Below are 23030 nucleotides of genomic sequence, written 5' to 3'. Positions count from 1 at the left end.
TCCCCAGAAGGGACCATAAGCTGGGACATAAAATAAGCCTCAAGAAATTAAAAAAAAAAAAAAAACTGAATATACTCAAAGCACATTCTCCAACCATAAGGGAATACAAATAGAAGTCAATAATTTTTGAACTGTAACTCCACTATTTACTTCCTACTTGATATAAAATACACAAATTCTAAGGACAAATCAGTGGTTTTGAACTCAATGTAAAATATGTAATTTTAGACAACTATGTAAAGGTGGGGGAATGGAGGAATATAGGAACATAGTTTATGTGTCCTATTGAAGTGAAGGTGGTATCAAAGAAAAACGAGATTGATAGGGATTTAAGAGGTTAATTTTAAGCCCCACAGTAAACACAAAGAAATTATCAGAGAATATAACCATAGAGATGAAAAGTAGAGTTTGGGTTAAGAGAAATGGGGGAAGGGGCAATGGGGAGTTAAGAAATGAGTGTAGGGTTGCTGTTTGAGGTGAAGGGAAATTTCTAGTAATGGATGATGGGAAACAGCATTAAAACATTCTAAATGTGATTAATCCCACTAATGGAGGGCTAGGGAGGGGATGGAATGGGAAGATTTAGGCTGTATATATGTTTCCACAACTGGAAAAAAGAAAAAAAAGACAGTCTAAATAGATGACAATTGAATGCCAAGGATGAACTTGGATGGGATTGGAGGGTGGAGGACAGGTGGCTCAAAGGGACACAGTTGAGACATAAGGAAAAGGAAATATAGAATGTAAGCTTTGTATCATTGTTGAATCTCTTGTACTTCTTAGCTGCGCTTAATGGGATTGCATGAAAGAATGTTCTTGTTCATGGGAAGTGTATACGTGAATTATAGTGTATGTTCAAGGATGTGTGCAGCTAGCTCTCATATGTTCAGAAGACAGAGCAATAGATGATGGATGATAGATAGGGAGGGAGGGAGGGAAACAAATAGTGATGTGACAGCATGTTAAAGTTGGTGGATTGAGCTATCGGGGGAGGGGGGTCAGGGTATGATGGAATTCGGTGTATGGGGTTAGTATTGTTTTTGCAACTGTTCCTATAACTTTGAATTTATTTCAAAAAAAAAAAAAAAGTAAAAGGGCATCAGATAGGTGGAACAAACTGTGGAAAGTTTTGAGCTGGGAAGAAGCTTGGCAAGTTTTTGGTATTGAAAGAAACCTGATATGGTTGGACTGAATGAAGGGGGAATGGTGCAAGATGAGGTTGGAAAAGTAAACAGGAGCCAAATCTTGAGGCACCTATCTTCATATTCTTTTGGTTAAGTAAAAACGCACTCAGTGTATTAGAACAACTAGAAGGAAATAACTGAAATTGTGGAACTGTAACCCATACCATACTTGGACATTTGTTCTCTAATTCCTTGTTAAACCATACTTTGAAAGTAACCACTTTTCTGTATATATGTTATATTTTACAATAAAAATGTTTAAAAAAAATGTCAGAGAGTGGAAGAATGGATAAAATAACATGACCCAACTATATGCTGTCTGCAAGAGACTCAGCTTAAATTCAAAGATATAAGTAGATTGAAGGCGAAAGGTTGTAAAAAATATACCATTCAAGTAGTCATCAAAAATGAGCTGTGGTAGTTTAACATCAGATAAAATAGATTTTATGTCAAAAGCTGTTATGAGAGACACAGGCCATTATATGCTGATAAAGAAAATGTAAGAATTAGAAATAAATATGCCTTTAACAGTACAAACTCATAATATATGAAACAAATACTGACAGATTTGAAGGGAGAAATAGAGGATTCTACATTAATAGTAGAATGTCCTTCATAATGGACAGAACATCTAGAAGAAGATCAATAAAGAAACAGAAAAGTTGAACGATAATCCAAATACCTATGCTAGCAATTGAGTACATAGAGGTGAAAGACATTGTGCCATTTTTATTCTCAAGAGTCACTTTTTCACAAAGTATTCAGTTTTGCATTTTTTTTGTTTCATGTCTGCTATATTTTATCTTGTCATAGCATCTTTCTCATTCACACAGTTCTAAATTGTGTGTATGTATGTGTGTGTGTGTACACTTGTTGGGGATGGAGGGACAGATCTGATCAAGGACATTCTACTTTGACACAGATACTTTTATATGTTAAGAATCAGAGAGATGTTATAGAGCTAGGCTACTTGCTATTTCAGGTAATGTCTCACAGTGTGCCTATGTCTTGGGGTTACAGCAATCTCAATTTAATTTTTTTGTTCTGAAAATGTTATTTATAAATGTAAACAGTGTCAACTGTCTCCTCAAGGGTGACCAGCATCCCTTCAAAGCCTAGAGCATAATAAAACATCCTTAATTTTGTTCAGTTTATTACCATCTAATCTTGTTCTTTTTCCTTGCAGGATGTGATTGAAGGGAAGATTTTGCCTTGGAACTGTCATTTTCCATTCAACCATTAAGGAGTGGCATTCCCTCTGTTCTCTCTGGTTGAGAGCCTGGGCTTTTATTTACAAGGCTGTCCTTGGGATGTTTTCTAGCCTATTCACCAGAAATTCCTTCCTGAGTAGATGTGGTCAGGCTTGGGAAACTTTAGACGTTCCAATTTCCAGGGTTGGGCTAAAACATGTAACTTGGATCAGTTATGGGCTGACCACTTCAGTGGAAACCATGTTTTAGGACCTTGTAAGCTCCATCATATGATATTCTTTCATATATAGCAGGTGCTTCTCAATCTCAGAAATGTGACTATTTGACATCTTAAAAGAAATAACTTTGATGTTTTGGCTTTTCCAATGAGTTTTTTTTTTTTTAATATTCATTTTATTGAGATGTATTCACATACCATGCAGTTGTACAAAACAAATCATACATTCGATTGTTCACAGTATCATTACATAGTTGTACATTCATTACCAAAATCAATCCCTGACACCTTCATTACCACACACACATAAATAACAAGAATAATAATTAAAGTGAAAAAGAACACCGGGTGCCTTTGTCTGTTTGTTTCTTTGTTTCCTTCCCCCATTTTTCTATTCATCCATCCATAAACTAGACAAAGGGGAGTGTGGACCATATGGTTTTCCCAATCACATTGTCACCCCTCATACGCTACATTTTTATACAATTGTCTTCAAGATTCATGGGTTCTGGGTTGTAGTTCGATAGTTTCAGGTATCTACCACCAGCTACCCCAATTCATTAGAACCTAAAATGGGTTGTCTATATTGTGTGTAAGAGCACCCACCAGAGTGACCTCTTGGCTTGTTTTGGAATCTCTCTGCCACTGAAGCTTATTTCTTTTCCTTTCATTTCCACCTTTTGGTCAAGAAGATGTTTTCCATCCCACGATGCTGGGTCTACATTCCTCCCCGGGAGTCATATTCCACGTTGCCAGGGAGATTCACTCCCCTGGGTGTCAGATCCCACGTAGGGGGGAGGGCAGTGATTTCACCTGCCAAGTTGGCTTAGCTAGAGAGAGAGGGCCACAACTGAGCAACAAAGAGGCATTTGGGAGGAGACTCTTAGGCACAATTATAGGGAGGCCTAGCCTCTCCTTTGCAGCAACAATCTTCCGAAGGGCAAGTCCTGTGGTAGAGGTCTCAGCCCATCAAACCACCAGTCCCCTATGTCTGTGAGCACATCAGCAAACATCGAGGTGGAGCAGGCCAATACCCCTGCATTCTCCACCAGCTCCTCAAGGGGGCTCTGCATATTTTTTCCTTGTTCTTTTTTTTGTAACTTTTTTTAAATCAACTGTATAAAAATTAAAAAATAAAAAAATTTAAAAAAATATACAATAAAAGAACATTTCAAAGAGACCACAACAAGGGAGTAAGAAAAAGACAACTAACCTAAGATAACTACTTTACTTCCAACATGTTCCTACTCTACCCCAAGAAAGTAACCTAATATAGCAACATTTCTGTGAACTTGTTCCTACTATACCCATCAGAAATTAACAAACCATAGTCATTCCTGGGCATTCCCAGAACATTAAATTTACCCATGATAGCTTATCTGTTCTTCTTGGATTATTGTTCCCCCTTCCTTAATTGCTATTGATAGTTCCCCTACATTCTACATTATAAACCATTTGTTTTACATTTTGCAAAGTTCACATTAGTGGTAGCATATAATATTTCTCTTTTTGTGCCTGGCTTACTTCGCTCAACATTATGTCTTCAAGGTTCATCCATGTTGTCATATGATTCACGACATTGTTCCTTCTTACTGCCGAGTAGTATTCCATTGTGTGTATATACCACATTTTATTTAACCACTCATCTGTTGAAGGACATTTGGGTTATTTCCATCTCTTGGCAATTGTGAATAAAGCTGCTATGAACATTGGCGTGAAGAAATCTGTTCATGTCACTGCTTTCCAATCTTCTGGGTATATACTGAGAAGTACAATCGCTGGATCGAAGGGTAACTCTACATTTAGTTTTCTAAGGAAATGCCAGACTGACTTCCAGAGTGGCTGAACCATTATACAGTCCCATCAACAATGAATAAGAGTGCCAATTTCTCCACACCCCCTCCAGCATTTGTAGTTTCCTGTTTGTTTAATGGCAGCCATTCTAATTGGTGTGAGATGGTATCTCATTGTGGTCTTAATTTGCATGTCTCTAATAGCTAGTGAAGCTGAACATTTTTTCATGTGTTTCTTGGCCATTTGTATTTCCTCTTCAGAGAAGTGTCTTTTCATATCTTCTGCCCATTTTATAATTGGGCTGTCTGTACTACTGTCATTGAGTAGTAGGATTTCTTTATATATGCAAGATATCAGTCTTTTGTCAGATACATGGTTTCCAAAATTTTTTCCCATTGAGTTGGCTGCCTCTTTACCTTTTTGAGAAATTCCTTTGAGGTACAGAAACTTCTAAGCTTGAGGAGTTCCCATTTATCTATTTTTTCTTTTGTTGCTTGTGCTTTGGGTGCAAAGTCTAGGAAGTTGCCGCCTAATACAAGGTCTTGAAGAAGTTTCCCTAAGTTATCTTCTAGGAGTTTTATGGTACTTTCTTTTATATTGAGATCTTTGATCTATTTTGAGTTAATTTTTGTGTGTGGTGTGAGGTAGGGGTTCTTTTTCATTCTTTTGGATATGGATATCCAACTCTCCCAGCCCCATTTGTTGAAAAGACCATTATGACCCAGTTCAGTGACTTTGGGGGCCTTATCAAAGATCAGTTGGCCATAGATCTGGGGGTCTATCTCCAAATTCTCAATTTGATTCCATTGATCAATATGTCTATCTTTGTACCAGCACCATGCTGTTTTGACAACTGTGGCTTTATAATAAGCTTCAGAGTCAGGGAGTGTAAGTCCTACCACTTTGTTTTTGTTTTTTAGAGTGTCTTTAGCAATTTGAGGCAACTTCCCTTTCCAAATAAATTTGATTACTAGCTTTCCCAAGTCTGCAAAGTAGGTTGTTGGAATTTTGATTGGGATTGCATTGAATCTGTAGATGAGTTTGGGTAGAATTGACATCTTAATGACATTTAGCTTTCCTATCTGTGAACATGGAATATTTTTCCATCTTTTAAGGTCCCCTTCTATTTCTTTTAGTAGAGTTATGTTTCTTTGTATAGGTCTTTTACATCTTTGGTTAAGTTTATTCCTAGGTACTTGATTTTTTTAGTTGCTATTGAAAATGGTATCTTTTTCTTGAGTGTCTCTTCAGTTTGTTCATTTCTAGCATATAGAAACATTACTGACTTATGTGTATTAATCGAGTATCCCGCAACTTTGCTAAATTTGTTTATTAGCTCTAGTAGCTGTATCGTTGATTTCTCAGGGTTTTCCAGATATAAGATCATATCATCTGCAAACAATGACAGTTTTACTTCTTCCTTTCCAATTTGGATGCCTTTTATTTCTTTGTCTTGGCAGATTGCCCTGGCTAGTGCTTCCAGCAGAATGTTGAATAACATTTAACTGACAGCGGGCATCCTTGTCTCATTTCTGATCTTAGAGGGAAGGCTTTCAGTCTCTCACCATTGAGTACTATGCTGGCTGTGGGTTTTTCATATATGCTCTTTATCATATTGAGGAAGTTTCCTTCAATTCTTACCTTTTGAAGTATTTTTATCGAAGAGGGATGTTGGATTTTGTCAAATGCTTTTTAAGCATCTATTGAGATGATTCTTTGATTTTTCCCTTTTGATTTGTTGTAATACATTGATTGATTTTCTTATGTTGAACCATCCTTGCATGCCTGGAATGAACCCTACTTGGTCATGGTGTATGATTTTTTTCAATATGTCTTTGGATTTGATTTACGAATATTTTGTTGAGGATTTTTGTGTCTATATTCATTAGGGAGATTGGCAGGCAGTTTTCCTTTTTTGTAGTATCTTTGCCTGGTTTTGGTATTAGAGTGATGTTAGCTTCATAAAATGATTTATGAAGTGTTCCATTTTCTTCAATGTTTTGAAAGAGTTTAAGTAAGATTGGTGTCAGTTCTTTTTGGAAAGTTTGGTAGAATTCCCCTGTGAAGCCATCTGGCCCTGGGCATTTATTTGTGGGAAGGTTTTTGATGACTGATTGGATCTCTTTGCTTGTGATTGGCTGGTTGAGGTCTTCTGTTTCTTCTCTGGTCAGTCTAGGTTGTTCATATGTTTCCAGGAAATTTTCCATTTCCTCTACATTATCCAGTTTGTTGCCATACAGTTGTTCATAGTATCCTCTTATAATTTTTTAAATTTCTTCGGGATCCACAGTAATGTCACCTTTCTCATTCATTATTTTGTTGATATGGGTCTTCTCTGTTTTTGATTTTGTCAGTCTAGCTAGGGGCTTGTCAATCTTGTTGATCTTCTCAAAGAATCAACTTTTGGTGTTATTTATCATCTCTATTGTTTTTTTGTTGTCTATGTCATTTATTTCTGTTTTAATCCTTATTATTTCTTTTCTTCTGCTTGGTTTAGGATTGGTTTGCTGTTTATTTTCTAGCTTCTTCAGTTGATCCATTAATTCTTTGATTTTGGCTCTTCTTCCCTTTGAATATATGTGTTTAGTGCTGTAAATTTCCCCCTCAGTACCACTTTTGCTGCACCCCATAGGTTTGGGTATGTTGTGTTCTCATTTTCATTCATCTCTATATATTTAGCAATTTCTCTTGCTATTTCTTCTTTAACCCACTGATTGTTTAGGAGTGTGTTGTTTAACCTCCAGGTATTTGTGAATTTTCTAAGTCTCTGATGGTTATTGACTTCTAATTGTATTCCATTGTGGTCAGAGAATGTGCTTTGAATAATTTCAATCTTTTTAAATTTATTGAGGCTTGTTTTATGTCCCAGCATATGATCTATTCTGGAGAAAGTTCCATGAGCACTAGAGAAGAATGTGTATCCTGGTGATTTGGGATGTAATGTTCTATAAATGTCTGTTAAATCCAATTCATTTATCAGATTGTTTCGGTTTTCAGTTTCCTTATTGGTCTTCTGTCTGGTTGATCTATCTATAGCAGAGAGTGATGTGTTGAAGTCTCCCAAAATTATTGTGGAAACATCCATTGCTTCCTTTAGTTTTGCCAGTGTTTCTCTCATGTATTTTGTGGCACCTTGATTGGGTGCATAGACATTTATGATTGTTATTTCTTCTTGTTGAATTTCCCCTTTTATTAGTATGTAGTGGCCTTCATTGTCTCTCATAACATCCTTGTATTTAAAGTCTATTTTATCTGAGATTAATATTGCTATACCTGCTTTCTTTTGGCTGTAGCTTGCATGAAATATTTTTTCCATCCACTTTCAATTTCTTTGTGTCCCTATGTCTAAGATGAGTCTCTTGTATGCAACATATTGATGGTTCATTTTTTTTTTGATCCATTCTGCGAATCTTTATCTTTTAATTGGGGAGTTTAATCCATTTACTTTCAACATTATAACCATGAAGGCATTTCTTGAATCAGCCATCTTATCCTTCGGTTTATGTTTGTCATAAATATTTTTTCCCTTTCTCTATTAATATCCTTTAATGTACCTATACTGAATCTCTTTAGTACTGAACCTTTCTCCAAGTCTCTCTCTCCTTTCTCTGTTTCTCTGTCTGTAGGACTCCCTTTAGTATCTCAAGTAGGGCCGGTCTCTTGTTAGCAAATTCTCTCAGCATTTGTTTGTCTGTGAAAAATGTAAGCTCTCCCTCAAAGTTGAAGGAGAGCTTTGCTGGATAAAGTATTCTTGGTTGGAAATTTTTCTCTCTCAGAATTTTAAATATGTCATGCCACTGCTTTCTCACCTCCATGGTGGCTGCTGAGTAGTCACTACTTAGTCTTATGCTGTTTCCTTTGTATGCGGTGAATTGCTTTTCTCTTCCTGCTTTCAGAACTTGCTTCTTCTTTTTCGTATTTGACAGTGTGATCAGAATATGTCTCCAAGTTCGTTTATTTGGATTTATTACATTTGGAGTTCGCTGGGCATTTATGATTATTGTATTTATGGTGTTAAGAAGATTTGGGAAGTTTTTCCCAGCAATTTCTTTGAATACTCTTCCTAGACCTTTACCCTTCTCTTCCCCTTGTGGAACATCAATGAGTCTTATATTTGGACATTTTATATTATCTTTCATATCCCCGAGGTCCATTTCAATTTTTTCGATTTTTTTCCCCATTCTTTCTTTTGTTCTTTCATTTTCCATTCTGTCATCTTCCAGGTCACTGATTCATTGTTCAACTTCCTCTAGTCTTGTACTATGAGTATCCAGAATCTTTTTAATTTGGCCAACAGTTTCTTTAATTTCCATAAGATCATCTATTTTTTTTTATTTACACTTGCAATATCTTCTTTATGCTCTTCTAGAGTCTTCTTCATGTCCTTTATATCCTGTGCCATGGTCTTGTTGTTCATCTTTAGTTCTTTGATTAATTGCTTCAGGTACTGTGTCTCGTCTGATCTTTTGATTTGGGTGCTTGGGCTTGGGTTATCCATGTCGTCTGGTTTTTTCATATGCTTCAAAATTTTCTGTTGTTTTTGGCCTCTTGGCATTTGCTTAACTTAATAGGGTTCTTTTGGGATTTGTAGATCAATTGAAATCCTTATCTCTAATTTGTCAGATCTACAGCTTCATGGAGTACACTTTCTCTAACTAACCAGCAGGTGGCATTGATGAGCCACCTGTTCCCCTCAAGCCAGTTCTCCCCAACTTTGTCTTTATGGTGAGTGGGGGAGTGAGTCTTGTGGGGTCCAATTGGTGTACCAAGCTTGCATGTGTAGTTGGTGTTGCCCGCCCTGTATATGGGGCGTGTGTCTGGGCCGTCAGGGAGGTGGGGCGGCTCTAACAGTCAAATCTCCCTGGTGTTCCTGGAGTTTTAAAGCTGTGCAATAGTCTAATCCTTCAGTTCAGTCCTGCCACAGTTTGTCTCTGCCACTGACCCACAAGTCCTTGGTATTGGCATATGGCTCCTGAGACTTGTGAATTGGTCCCTCTTCCAGGCCGTGCACCTCCAGGTCCTCTATTGAGGGAACACTGTGCTATGTCACAGGTGAGTGCCATCCCTCCAGGGCGGTTCTGGGCTGCAGGGCTGTGTAGGGAGGCTCCCAGTCTCCTGAAAGGATGGCTGAATGGGGTGTATTAATTCACACTGCTCTGCCTTCCCAACTCTGGGACAACCAGCTGAGGGTGCAGGGAAGGCTAATGTCCACACCCGATTTTGTGGTGTGTGCATGTTATTGGAAGCACTTCCGTCACACTGGGTTGTCTGGGGCAGCTCTGGGCTATGGGGCTGGTGACAGGCAGGAGTGTTTCCTGTCCACCAGGATGATGGCTGTGAGAGAACGCCCCCCTTTTCTTGGGAAGTTGTGGTGTTTAGTGAATTTTCTCAGCCACTGGATTATTGCCTTTCATCTCAGAGCGCTCTTAGTTCTGCTCTTGTCTTGACCTGCCCAAATTGCAAGTCTTTCAGGTTTTCTGTATTGGGCTTCTTAGAGTAATTGTTTTAGAAAAAGAAAAAAACATGAAAAAAAAAAAAGGCCCTCCTTGCAGATCTAATGGGTTACTGAAATGCTAAGAGACAAAGCAATTAGGGCCATTAAGGAAAGGTCCAGGGGGCAGAGAGACCGATTTTCCTTTTGGATTTGCATATGAGCCTCAGGGCCTGAGAGCTCTGCCCTTCCCCTTTCTATGTTCACCAGAACTCCAAAAATCCTCTGCTTTTATTTTTGGGGTTTTCTTGCTGTTTTTGCTATCCCTATCTCCTCTCTGCTGGGCTGGATTCTCCCAGATTCTCTGGTGTCTGGTCTCAGTCTATCTATGATTGGAGTTTGGATCAGTAGAATGAGTTTCCAATAAGAGCTGCCACTGCAATTCTCCCTTCTCATTCACAGTGCTGATGGCCCCTCCTCTCATGGGACTGAGCCTGGCAGGGAGGGGCGCGGGTCCCCTGGCCCCAAACACTTATAGATTTCACTGATCTCAGCAGTTCCATGAGTTCACGAGTGTTGTATGAAGTATGCCCAAAGTCAAATTGGTCTGCGGTGTCCCATCCACACAATTCCTGGCTTTCTACCTACTTCCCCAGAGGAGTAACTAAAAACTCCAATGAGTTTTTAATGTAACTTGCTTGTAAGAGCTCTCAGTCAAACTACCCAAATCTCCAAGAGATTAATTGATAAACATGAATGCTTTATACATTGATTTATATTTATTGATTAACTTTTGAAATCTGATAGTGAAGGAATGCAAAGATATTCATGTTCAAGGTCATGGCATACTTTCCTATGGGGAAAAAATGAGTATATTGCATATTGAGGGCTATAATTGCCAAGGAAACTAAGATGAACAAAACTTATGCCTGATAGTAATTGTATCTGCCTTATTGGAAATTCTACACAATCATAAGCTACAATTATCAAGAACTCTCAAGGAGCATTGACAGATCAGTCATCATACGAAATTAAATGGATATAACTGCATGGATGTTCCCAGCAGGGATATACATGTCAAGAGTAACGGAATATTCAGTGGCAATATTACATGGCAAATACTGACAAATTCTTAATTTTTACATTCTTTTTGTAAATTTTTGTTTGTTCTAGGACCCATAAAGATGTTTTGTCACCACTTTAACTCAGAACGATTTGTAGCATTTGCCAGTTCCCATGGTGTAAATAATTCCAACATGGCTATTTTCTCCAATGGTTTAACAACTGACTCCCCAAATTCCTGAACATTTAACAATCAGCTCTCTAGAGTATCTACAGACCCCCTCCAACCCTCCAACACACCACTGGCAGTTTTTTTCCTTTTTTTTTTCTTTCTTTCTTTTTATTTATTTATTTTTTTGCTAGTTTCAATCTACACCAGAAGTTGCATCTTCTATTGATCTTTTTAATTAGTCTCAGAAGACACATTAATAAACCACCTAAGGGAAGCTGTTTTGCAAAGAGCTATCATATGTTTATGCTGAGCCAGTTAACTTCATTAGTAGCTAGTGACCTTTTGAAAAAAAAAAAAAAAAAAAAAAAACCTGTTTTTTGAAGTGTGGGGTAGAGGAAACGTACTACCATCCCTTAAATTTCCTCTCATCACAATTAGGAAGTGTATGGGCAGAAAGTAAGCCATAGGAAGAATTTAGCAGAGAAAATAAAAAGTAGCAAAAAATCATGTGTGAGTACACAAAACACTCTGGAGATCTAGTTTAGAGGAAATGGAATGCAAAAAAAAGCAGACTGATAAATAAAGACATATTATTTTTTTAAATGGGAAGTAAATAGATGCTGCAGCATGTTGTGTGTTTGACTGAAAGTGAGAGTGGTTGGATCTAAATTTGCAGTCCATATCTACCAGTTAATTGAGTTCAGGTAACTCCTGGGACCATCTTACACAAATGGAATTCATGCCAACTTTGTGGTATCTATTTTATGGTATCGTGTTATTATCCACTCAAATGCCTGCTTCCAATTTCAAAGAAAGGGTTGTTTGCAAATGTTGTAGAGATAGTAGACACCTGAAACATAGGCCTTGCTTCACTACTAAGGTAGATTTCTCTTAGGAACTTGAGTAAGCTAGAAATCACACACACTTTCTTGCTAAATTCCTGGGATGGTAAAGTGGGTGAGTAAGAAACAAATGTACCTATACACTGGGGGATGAGGAAAATTCTTTGAGAGAATTCATCAAAGGGAAGAAGAAGTCTGGTATGATGAACTTGACTCAGGAAGAAAAAAGTCTTGGTTGTCACAGGTGAGAAAGAATTCTCACTTGTTTGAGGCTGTTTGCTCAGTTCTTGTAGTTCCTTGGCCATATGTTTAGTCTCTTGAGATAATATTAAAGAGCTGCCTCAACAGTGTTTTTTTTAATACTTTGGGGTCCAAACAGCAATTCTCTGTGCCACCTTGAACAACTCTTGGTGATACCTAATTGATTCCATCTGCCCTTGAAATGGGCTTCTGGGTTCCATTTGATATAATTAGAGCTTCATCTCCATAACTCAAGAGACAGTCAGAGTACAATTGTTTCATTACAACCAGGACCAGGAATTTACTCGAGAGCAAGAGGTCAGGTTCATTTCTAATCTCCCATAGTTTTCCCATCATTGTCAGTGACCTCATGGCTGGAAAGTTTAAATTTTGCTAAGAGCTATGAACATGGAATGGTTTTAATTAAAGAAAAAGATAGTCAATAATTGTTGGTTTGACATTTATAAGACAATAATTCTGGTAAAATCATATTCCATGAGAGAAATGGAAAGTTCTATTATGCTATTACCAGAAGCTGAGAATAACATTAATTTAACCTGAAATAAATCTTCACAAAAATTATAACAAACATACCGGGCAGCTTCTGAATATCTCTCCAGACATCTAAACACTGTTGCCTGACGAAGATGATTTCGGAAATAGGCTGGGTTTAAAACAATGCTCCTGTGCAAAAGATAAAAGAAATACAAGTGTTTTAGGTTTTTAAAAGGCAATTATCATCTATTCGGGAAAAAAAGTCGATTACCAGAAGTGTATAGGAATGAGATCACATGCATCCAATTTTATATACTATATATTATAAACGACAGGAATGAATGAAGCCCTTTTCTTCCAGTAATTGTCAGTTAAGACAAATAAACAAGCATTATTGAGAAACTAATTAAGTTTATATCATAAAAGAAATTTTATTTATAGCATTGTGTATCTTTAACAGATAAGATGATAACTGGTAAGAATTTAGATCCAAGTTGTATTACATATATGCCATGGTGCTGTTTTATTCACTTATGTTTGTAGATCACCAAAAATCTCATGTTATTTATGGTATGTCTACCTATAATGAAGAAAGTGATTGTTAGCTGCTGAATTTCAGTTAGGATGTTCATTTGAATCCCGTAATTAGATTATGTGACTTCCCTCAGCTGGATAATGTAGTGGAATGGAAGTGGCCCTACATCATTGGGAAAGGGTAATCTTGGCTTTGTCAGTTCGGTAAGTGCCTTAACTCATTTTGGTGTTCTGTTCTTCTTAGTAGAAATTACAAGGCTGGATTCAACTTTCCAAAGTTATTTTCAGCTCTATAATTCTATGATTTTTTGGCAAATTTCAAGTAATTGTGAAGTTTGGGTTTATGCAATTTTTTATATTTACAGTTTCAGTAAATTTTACCTTTTGTATCCATTGTATCAGAAGTGACTATTATCTTGTGTATAAGATGGTCAATCTATCCTTATTTGTTGTCTCTTCCTTCTCCTCATCTTCTCACATGGTTCTGGAGTCTCAATCCAAACCCAGATGAGAAGAAGCTGATTACTCCCCTGCTCCATTCTTCCAGTTTATAGGTAAACTGGTAGAAATTCCTCTTTCCTTATTGAGAGTGTGTTATGGCTAGGCTCTGTTCAAAGCTATTGATATAATGAGTATAACTAGACAGATGCAGTCTGTGTGCACATCACTGAATGGGGAGAGAGTCATTAGTGAAAGTTTGAAATTCTACCCTAGCAGAATGTAGATGTAGGATACAAAATATTACAGAACAAACACAAGATATCAAGCAAAATTCTTGTGAGACTGTGTTTACTAGTTCATTAGAATCACTTTGAATTATTTCATTATTGCCATCAGTTGTTCTTAACCTTTTATTGAGGGGTTCACAGAGCTTTTTGAGAATCAGATGAAAGCTATGAAACTGTCCCCAAAATGCATATGCATGTCAACAGGTGATGTCATCAACATGATGATGTTAGACATCCCCTGGAAAAGACTACCTAGAGATTTAGCAAATGAAAGGACAAATCCCACTGGCTTAAAACTCGGGAGGATGGTAGAAACTGGAGAAGGACTCCACAAATTCTGAATTGAAGAAACAGAAAAATCTCGGGTAGGAGAATTCCATCCTAGATGCTTGTTGGTTTCTATTTCCCTCCCCCTCACGCAGTCCAGCACAACTTGGGAGTCACAGAGACAGCACAGCCTGGTCCCTCCCACCGTGGACTGAAACAGTAGAGCAACTCACAGCAGCAAGTTAGAACTCCATGCATATCCAGGCACAGGAACCTAAGAACTATGCTGTTTTGACCACTGTAGCCTTGCAATATGCTTTAAAGTCAGGAAGTGTGAGTCCTCTAACTTCACTCTTTTTCAAGATGTTTTTGTTTATTCGGGGCCTCTTATCCTTCCAAATAAATTCGATAATTGGCTTTTCCATTTCTGCAAAGTAGGCTATTGGAATTTTGATTGAGATTGCATTGAATCTGTAAATCCTTTTGTGTAGAAGTGACATATTAATAATATTTAGTCTTCCAATCCATGAACACAGAATGTCCTTCAATTTATTTAGGTCTTCTTTGATTTCTTTTAGCAATGTTTTGTAGTTTTCTGTGTACAAGTTCTTTACATCTTTGGTTCGATTTATTCCTAGATATTTGATTCTTTTAGTTGCTATGGTAAAATCAGGGTCTCTAACAGATGTTTGCACACTGATGTTTATTGTGGCATTGTTCAAAAGTGCCAAAACATAGAGGCAGTCCAAGTGTTCATCAACCGATGAATGGATAACTAAAATGTGGTACATTTATTTATGTAGTATATATGATGGAATATGATTCAGCTGTAAAAAGGAATGAAAACCAGATGCATGTGAAAACTTGTGTGAGACTTGAGGAAATTATGTTGAGTGAAATAAACCAGGCATAAAAGGACAAATAGTGTTTGATCTCACTGATAGGAGCTAGTTATAATAAGCAAACTCATTGTTCTAGTTTGCTAATGCTGCAGAATGCAAAACACCAGAGATGGATAGGCTTTTATAAAACGGGGGTTTATTTCGCTACACAGTTACAGTCTTAAGGCCACAAAACGTCCAAGGTAACACACCAGCAATTGGGTACCTTCACCGGAGGATGGCCAATGGCCTCCGGAAAGCCTCTGCTAGCTAGGAAGGCAGCCGGCGTCCTCTCCAAAGCTCTGGCCTCAAAATGGCTTTCTCCCAGGACGTTCCTCTCCAGCAAGCTTGCTCCTCTTCAAAATGCCACTCACAGCTGCACTCACTGAGTTCCCTCTCTCTGAGTCAGCTCATTTATATAGCTCCACAGATCAAGGCCCACCCTGAATGGGCGGGGCCATGCCTCCATGGGAACATCCCATCAGAATCATCACCCACAGCTGGGTGGGGCACATTCCAAGCAAATCTAACCAGCACCCAAACTTCTGCCCCACAAGACCACAAAGATAATGGCATTTGGGGGACACAATACATTCAAACTGGCACACTCATAGAGTTAGAATCTAGAATATAGGTTATGAGGGGATAAATTGGTGTAGAGAATGGGGAGCTGATGCTTAATTTGTACAGAATTTCTGTTTTGGTTGTTTGTAAAGGTTTGGAAATGGATAGTGGTGATGGTAGCACATTATTGTGAGTGTAATTAACTGTGCTAATTATCTATGTGAACGTCAATGAAAGGGGAAGTTTTGGGTCATGTATGTTACTAGGCCAAAAGAAGATAAAACATGGGACTGTGTATCACAGTGAACACTTCTGTGGACAACGGACTGGGGTTAACAGTATAAGAATGTTCTTTCATGAATTATAACAAATGTACAACACTATTACAAGGTTTTAATAATAGGGTGATATGTGGGAAAAATACACTTACTGTAAACTATGGACTATAGCTAATAGTGCAATTTTAATATCCTTTTATCATTTGTAACAAAGGTACCACACTAATGCAAAGTGTCAACAATACGGGGGTATATGGGAACATTGTATTTTTTGCATGACTTTTCTATAAACCTACAGGTTCTCTAATTAAAAAATGATAATAGTTTTAAAAACCCATTATGTTAAGTGAAAGATACCAGGCACAAAATTAATACATAGTGTATGATTCCATTTATATAAAATGTAAATATAAAGAAATCTTTAGAGACAGAAATAGATTAGTGGTTATGTAGGGATGCAGAAGGATAGAAAGATTGAGAGATGACTGCTAAGGAGTATGGGATTTTTCTTTTTGGAGTAATGAAAATGTTGTAAAGATGATTGTGGGGATGAATATACAGCTCTGTGAATATACTGAAGCCATTGATTGTACAGAATGGATGAATTGTATGGTATGTTGATACATCTCAATAAAACTGCTTTAAAAAATGCATGTCAACATGATTGTCCAAATTTAGGGAATTCATATGACCCCTCAGGGCTAGTCATGAACTCCACAATAAAAAGAAACCAACAGGCAGACCAAAAAATTTTCATTCCCAGAAAGGTTTCTTATGGAAAGGAAAAAATGGAAATCTGGGCCTTGTGGCATCATAGAATTCTATAGATGAAATGGATTGATTTTATAATTTAGCTCAACTCCCTCACTTTAAACACAAATAAAGCCAGAGATGTTAAGGGGCCTGTGTAAAGCCATATGAACTAGTTAGTTGAAGGGCTGTTTGTCATATTTTTCATCTGTAGCCTGTAAGATTTTACACTGTAAGGTATAATACAGTGCTTTGTATTACACTTTACTGCCTTTCCTATGATAATTTCTGAATTAGTGGCATCTGAATTAATCAAATTTTACTGTACTTTATCTGTGCAAATGAATAATTAATCCTCTAAGAAAACAGACATTTGCTTTGGTGATTTCTGATTAAAATCTTGGAAATTTAAAAACGGACAGACAAAAATAGTAGAGAAAACTATTGATATGTGGTTATTTCTATTACTTTGGAAAAATAGTTTGCTTATAAAGCTTGTTTATATGTTTTGTCCCTATAAAAATTACTGTAAAAGTATGTCAGAGTAGATTACAGCAGAAGTCTGTCTAGGGCCTGAGTCTCCCAACTCTTTGACCAATATTTTTTTCTTCTTCTGCATCACAGCTAATGCTTTCCTCTTACATTGTAATATTCATTCACTTATGCTTATTTAATAGATGCCTACATATGCAATGGGACAAAGTCCTTAATCAATGGGTCTTTCTAGTCTGGCTTCTATTTGCCCATGATGTAGTTTTCTAGCATAGTGGAACTACTCTTCCTAGAAGAATCTTGCTCTGTCAGACAAGTTCTTTTGGACTGGACTGGAGAGAAAGATGGCATGGCTTGGCTGGAGGAGTAGTAAGGAAAAGATTTAGCCAAAGAGATTGAGTCAATATACATACAGAATCAAAAGAGGGAGGAGGGAAGGAGGAGGCATTAAAAAAAAAAAAAGGCTTGTGCTTTTAAAATCTAAAAAATCTTTGCCTAACCCAAGTTAACAGATTTTCTTCCATGTTTTCTTCAAAAATTTTGATAGTTTTAGATTTTACATTTAGGTTTATAAACTGAATTAATTTTGGACATGCAGTGAGATAAAAACTTTTTTTTTTAGTTTTGCATATGGATTTATAATTACTGTAGCATCACTTATTGAAAAGACTATCCTTTTTCTATTGAATTGCCTTGGCACATTTATCAAAAATTTGTTGGTTATACATATGGGGTCTATTTTTGGATACTTTATTCTGTTCCACTGATATATATGTCTATCCTTGTATCAATATCACACTGTCTTGACTGATGTAGCTTTATAAAATGTCTTAAAATCAGGTAATGCAAGTCCTCCCAACTTTGTTCTTTTCCAAAATTATTCTGACTTTTTGAAATCCTTTTCTTTTCCATTTAAGTTTTAGAAGTTAGCCTGTCACTTTCCATAAAGATGCCTACTGTGATTTTGAGAAATCTGTAGGTCAATTTGGGAGTTTTTAACATCTTAACAATATTGAGTCTTCTGATCAATGAATATGGTTTATCTCTGTAACTTAGGCTTTATTTAATTTCTCTTATCATTGTTTTATGGTTTTCTGCATTACTATTGTACAAATTTTGGTAGATCTATCCAAAATATTTTATATTTTTGTCAATATTGTAATTGTTAATGGTTTTTAAATTTCAATTTCCAGTTGTTCATTACTAATTTATAGAAACATAATTGATTTTGGTGTATCGACCTTGTGTTCTGAGACATTATTAAGCTCACTAATTAGTTCTGAAAGCTTTTCTGTAGATACTTTGGGATATTCTATATAGATAAGTTTGTTTTCTGCAAATAAAGATAGGCTTTTTTCTTTTTTTTTTCCCAATCTGTATGACCTTTATTTCTTTTCTTTGCCTTATTGTACTCCATTATGAAGTTCTGTTGTGCTGTTGTTTTGTTTTTATTCTCTTAATGTTATCTGGGCTTTTTGGATCTGTGCTCTTTGTTTCTCTTTAAATTTTGAAATTTCTTGCCTTTTATCTTTAACCCACTCTCTCTCTCTCTTTCCTCCTTCTGAAACTCTTGCCTATACCAGCCAAACTTTGCCTTGAATATGTGGTTGGTCTCAGGTTGGAGAGTTTTCTTCCCTTTACCCAATGATAGCAGAACTCTTGTTGGTACCGTTCCTGAGCCCAAAAGATGTTCCTACCTCTCTCCCAGGGCCAGAGGATTTATGACTTAGCTTTCCTTCAGTATTAGTGGAAATTTGCTTGTGTTCTGGGGACAGAAATTTTCCTACTTCTTTCCCAGAGACAGAAGTGTTTTGATTCTACTTTTTCACCAGAAGCCATGGATGTTTGCCTGACTTCTGTCAGTGAGAGTGTTTGTGCTCACTTGCCCAGTGGTTTAATGTTTCATTTTATATGAGGTTACAACTCAGGGAAGCAATTTCTTATTCAGGTGAAGATGCCTATTTCCAGTTCTCTTTATTTTGATCAGTTATTAGCAAACTTAATTAGTACTGATTTATCCTCTTGAAACCACATCCTTCTTACTGTCCTAGCAAAGTGCTGACATTACTTTAAATCTATTGATATATCTAAAGGATGCCAGGAACATGGATTATTTCATTTTACAAAAGCAAGATATCCTTATGGATAAGACAGTGATATTTATGCTGGATAATAGCATTTTAGTCAGTAGTTTATAAGTAGTTGATTGACTAATTAACGACTGTTGAAGTATGGTTTGGGTTATTATGAAAGAAGGAATGTAATGGTTATGTCCTTAGCCTTTTATGTAGACAATATTTCCATTAGTGACTAAGAATAAGAAATTGAAAGGATGCCAATAAATTTTTCAGATGGTGTAAATTTTGCATAACAAGAAGTCAGTATCACTGGTGGAAGAAACAAAGTTCAAAATTATTTGGACTTGTTAAAGATAAAAGGCTTATGTTATGGGTTTCAAAGATAAGTTTTACAAATACAAACATGGCTTGAGTTTGATCAGGTGGAAAAGGTGTCAATATTTTAACTCTACACCAGCTAAAAGTGATAAGACAATATGATATAGCTACAAAAAATGCATGTAAAATTTTATGTTAAATAAACAACATACTGTGCCCAAATAATAAAAGGCAGTGGTATTTTCACTGAATTGTGCCCCAGCCATATAGTCTCTTGAATTTATCTATAGCTCAGAACATCTTTGAGAACTGTCACCATACTGAAGTATTCCTAGTGTCTGATGGGTCTGGAGAACAGTGTGTGAAGAATATGGAATGGAATTGACATGTTTAGAGAGTAAAATAACATTAGGGAGACCTAGTAAGTACATTCAAATAAAAAGACCTGCCATGTAGAAAATGGAATAATTATTCTACACGATGCTAGATGAGGCCAGGAAAAAAATCAGTATTATGAACTTAAAAATAGCTCAGTTTAATATAAGGAGGGTCTACTTCCACTGCTCTACCTGATAGAGAGACAAGTCTTTATCAGAGAATGAAGCCCTTTGAGAGAGTGTCAGATAATGCATGCTGGTGATGTTATTCATGAAAAACCAAACAAAATCATTTATTCATACACTTGTAGGGCAAGTGTGAATTCACACTGTGTAAAACTCATCGGTGTCATGAATGAAGATATGTCTTCAGGGATCACTCATTCCTTAGTGTCAATTTAGGAAAATCCTCAGATGGATTTCACATCAGAAAATTCATAGTGTTAAATAAAAGCTTTTATATTTAAAGCAATTAATTCAGCACTCAATTCAGCAGAGTCAAGAATTTTGAACAAGACTTACTATTGAAATTATGTATAACAATGTAGAATTGTGAAGTGTCATTGGTAAGAAGTAAAATGAAGTGAGAAAAATTCCAAGGATTAGCACTTGTATATTTGTAAGCAACAAATAATGTTGCTGAAAATCTAATATGTTGGTCATGTTTAGTTTTGTTTTTATGCTGTTCTAAAAAAATATATTTGAATCAAACAGAAACTAACTTTGAATATTAATTCAAACACTTAGAATATAAAATTATGATTCTTAACTATTATCTTAGAATTATACATGATCATGGCAAGGATGAAAAACTTGTATAATTAAACACACTTTAGAAGTAGAAAAAAAAATCAGTGATGCTATAATGTTATGAACAGTTTTCTTTTACTGAAAGCCTTTAAGGGATATTCTGACTGAGTGGGAAATTAGGCTAGATAACTTTCAAACATAGTCTGAAAAATTACTTGTAATACATTGTCAAGAACTGTGTAGGGTCTGAGATTTTTCTACTTGCAAGCTAACAAGTTAGCCTGCTATAGTTTCATGGATGCTGGTAGGAGACACGAGCCTCCAGGGTCAGAGACAAAGGACAGTTTATTACTTATAACAATTGCAGTAGCCAGAGTATCAGTCTTTTCTTGCACTGGTTTCCTGAGGCCCAATTCCCAGAGTGGGATTCAAAGGAGATCCAGTGACACCTTCACACGCAGTAGTTGCATTACAGGAGAGGAATTCTGAGCTTAGGGAATGTGAATCTTTTATAATGGGCTGTAAGAGTAGTGTCCTTTACTCTAGAGGGAGACACTGTCTCCGTCTTCCAAGGCTGTAAGCAAATTTTCCTTTCTCTTCAGAGAAAAATGCTCTCTCTACCTTTCAAGGCTGTTCAACATATTAACATCTTTAAAAAGATATTCTGGAACAAAGGAAGTTAGTGTCATGTTCATAAGACATGCAAAAATGCAGGAGACCCATGGAGAATCTTTTCCCAACATAGATACCTTTTGTTCTAGCATATAAGCACTATTTCCATTAATGAATAAAAAAGGGTTCTCAACAAGTTACAAAATAATTAAAATATAGGAAAATGTCAGGATACTGAACACTGAAGAGTGAGTGGTTGCATTATTATCTATTTATATTCTACTGTAGGAAGGGTTTGAGTCAGCTTATAAAATACATATGAGATCAAATCAAAGTAAAAATAACTGAATGAGAAAAGCAGGATAAAAAGTAGGGGAGTTAAGATGAAGCCTGAGGTTAGCACACAAAATATCTACCATAAGATCTTAAGAGTTTGGTTGAGATGGACTACACATTTTCCTCTAGGTTTGCTGTTAGTTAATGGAAAGAGGAAGAGATCATCTGTTTTAAACAATTCAGTTGCTCAGGAGAAGAATATTTCTTGTATAATCAGAAGAATCAGCTTATCCAGAGATTCCTGATATATAGCAGTGTCCACAGTACCAGATTAATAGAATAATCAGCAAGTGTTCCATACGGCTGCTCCTTGGAGCCTCTTTAAACAAGGGGTGTTGGTATAATTCCAAACCTCAAACTAGTAACCGGAATTTTGAGGAGGGTAGAAGGAATGGGAATGGAAAGGAAACTTATACAACAGTGTTAACACTACCTGGGGATGCAGTGAAATCTTAGTGACTGTTTCTTATTTGGTCACTGGGATCACTACAAAAGATTGATTACATCTAAAAGCTAAAATAAAGTATAACAATTCTCCACTTATTGAGAAGAATTGAGAAATTCATGTACTCACTTCAAGTATCTTCCTTTGACAAACAGACAGAAAAATAGAATGTCCCAATTTAATTTACATGGGAGAAATGAAACTATTTTATAAAATAGAATTAATTAATAGAATTTAAATTAGAATTAAAGGCATCAATTTCTAAAATAAGAAAATTATGGCAAATCATAGTAGAATAAAGTATATAGATCTGCTGAAACAGTAATAGAACAAACTTTTGTAAAAGCTTGATAGCAAAAGTTAACTTATCAGAGGAACAACAGGAAATCATTCTCAAGCATTTCTTGAGATCCCAGCATGTGTACAGCATAACAGAAAGTCTTTGCACAGAAGTTAAACAGGGGAGTATCTCAAATATCATCTGACGTTTTGCATCCCAAATTACAATCAATTATTACATAGGTGGAAATATTAAATTATGCAATTACCTCAAGTAAGCAATAAACACTTTATTTTTTATGTGACCAACAATCAGTGGGATAAATATTTAAAATAATTTGCTATATTGTTGCAAATTATTGAAAAACTATTGAACAATATATAGTCAGAAAGATGCTATATTTTCTTTCTTCTCCATAAAGCTAGTAATAAACTCACATTAAAGAATGGTCAGGATCTTTGTTTAAGTATATTTTACTTTAGAATTTGAGTATACGATTACCTTGTTAAGAAAAATAGAATGAGAATTAAAGGATTCAAATGACAAATTTAATAGGTAATCAATACCAAGATATGGAACCTTTAGAATGAGGCTATTTAGAGCTTTAAGTTTCCAAACTGATCATCAAAATTAATACCATCAGTTAACATGCACCAGTAATCATGAAAAGTAATTATGATACTACTCTACTG

General features: G+C 36.2%; 1 protein-coding gene across 2 annotated transcripts in view; it reads right to left on the bottom strand.

Annotated features, from left to right (window-relative positions):
• SPATA16 (spermatogenesis associated 16) overlaps window positions 1-23030 on the bottom strand; it is a 320164-nt gene that overhangs the window by 156179 nt on the left and 140955 nt on the right. For both annotated transcript variants that reach the window (XM_037840523.1, XM_037840529.1), the window contains exon 4: window positions 12748-12837. In XM_037840523.1, coding sequence (XP_037696451.1) covers window positions 12748-12837 — 90 coding nt within the window. The remainder of the gene's footprint in view (window positions 1-12747; window positions 12838-23030) is intronic.

Source organism: Choloepus didactylus, chromosome 1 (genome assembly GCF_015220235.1).
Source record: "Choloepus didactylus isolate mChoDid1 chromosome 1, mChoDid1.pri, whole genome shotgun sequence".
In the NCBI taxonomy this organism is placed as follows: domain Eukaryota; kingdom Metazoa; phylum Chordata; class Mammalia; order Pilosa; family Megalonychidae; genus Choloepus; species Choloepus didactylus.
The sequence above is the reverse complement of the archived record's forward strand: the minus strand, read 5'-3'. Positions and strand labels throughout refer to the sequence as shown.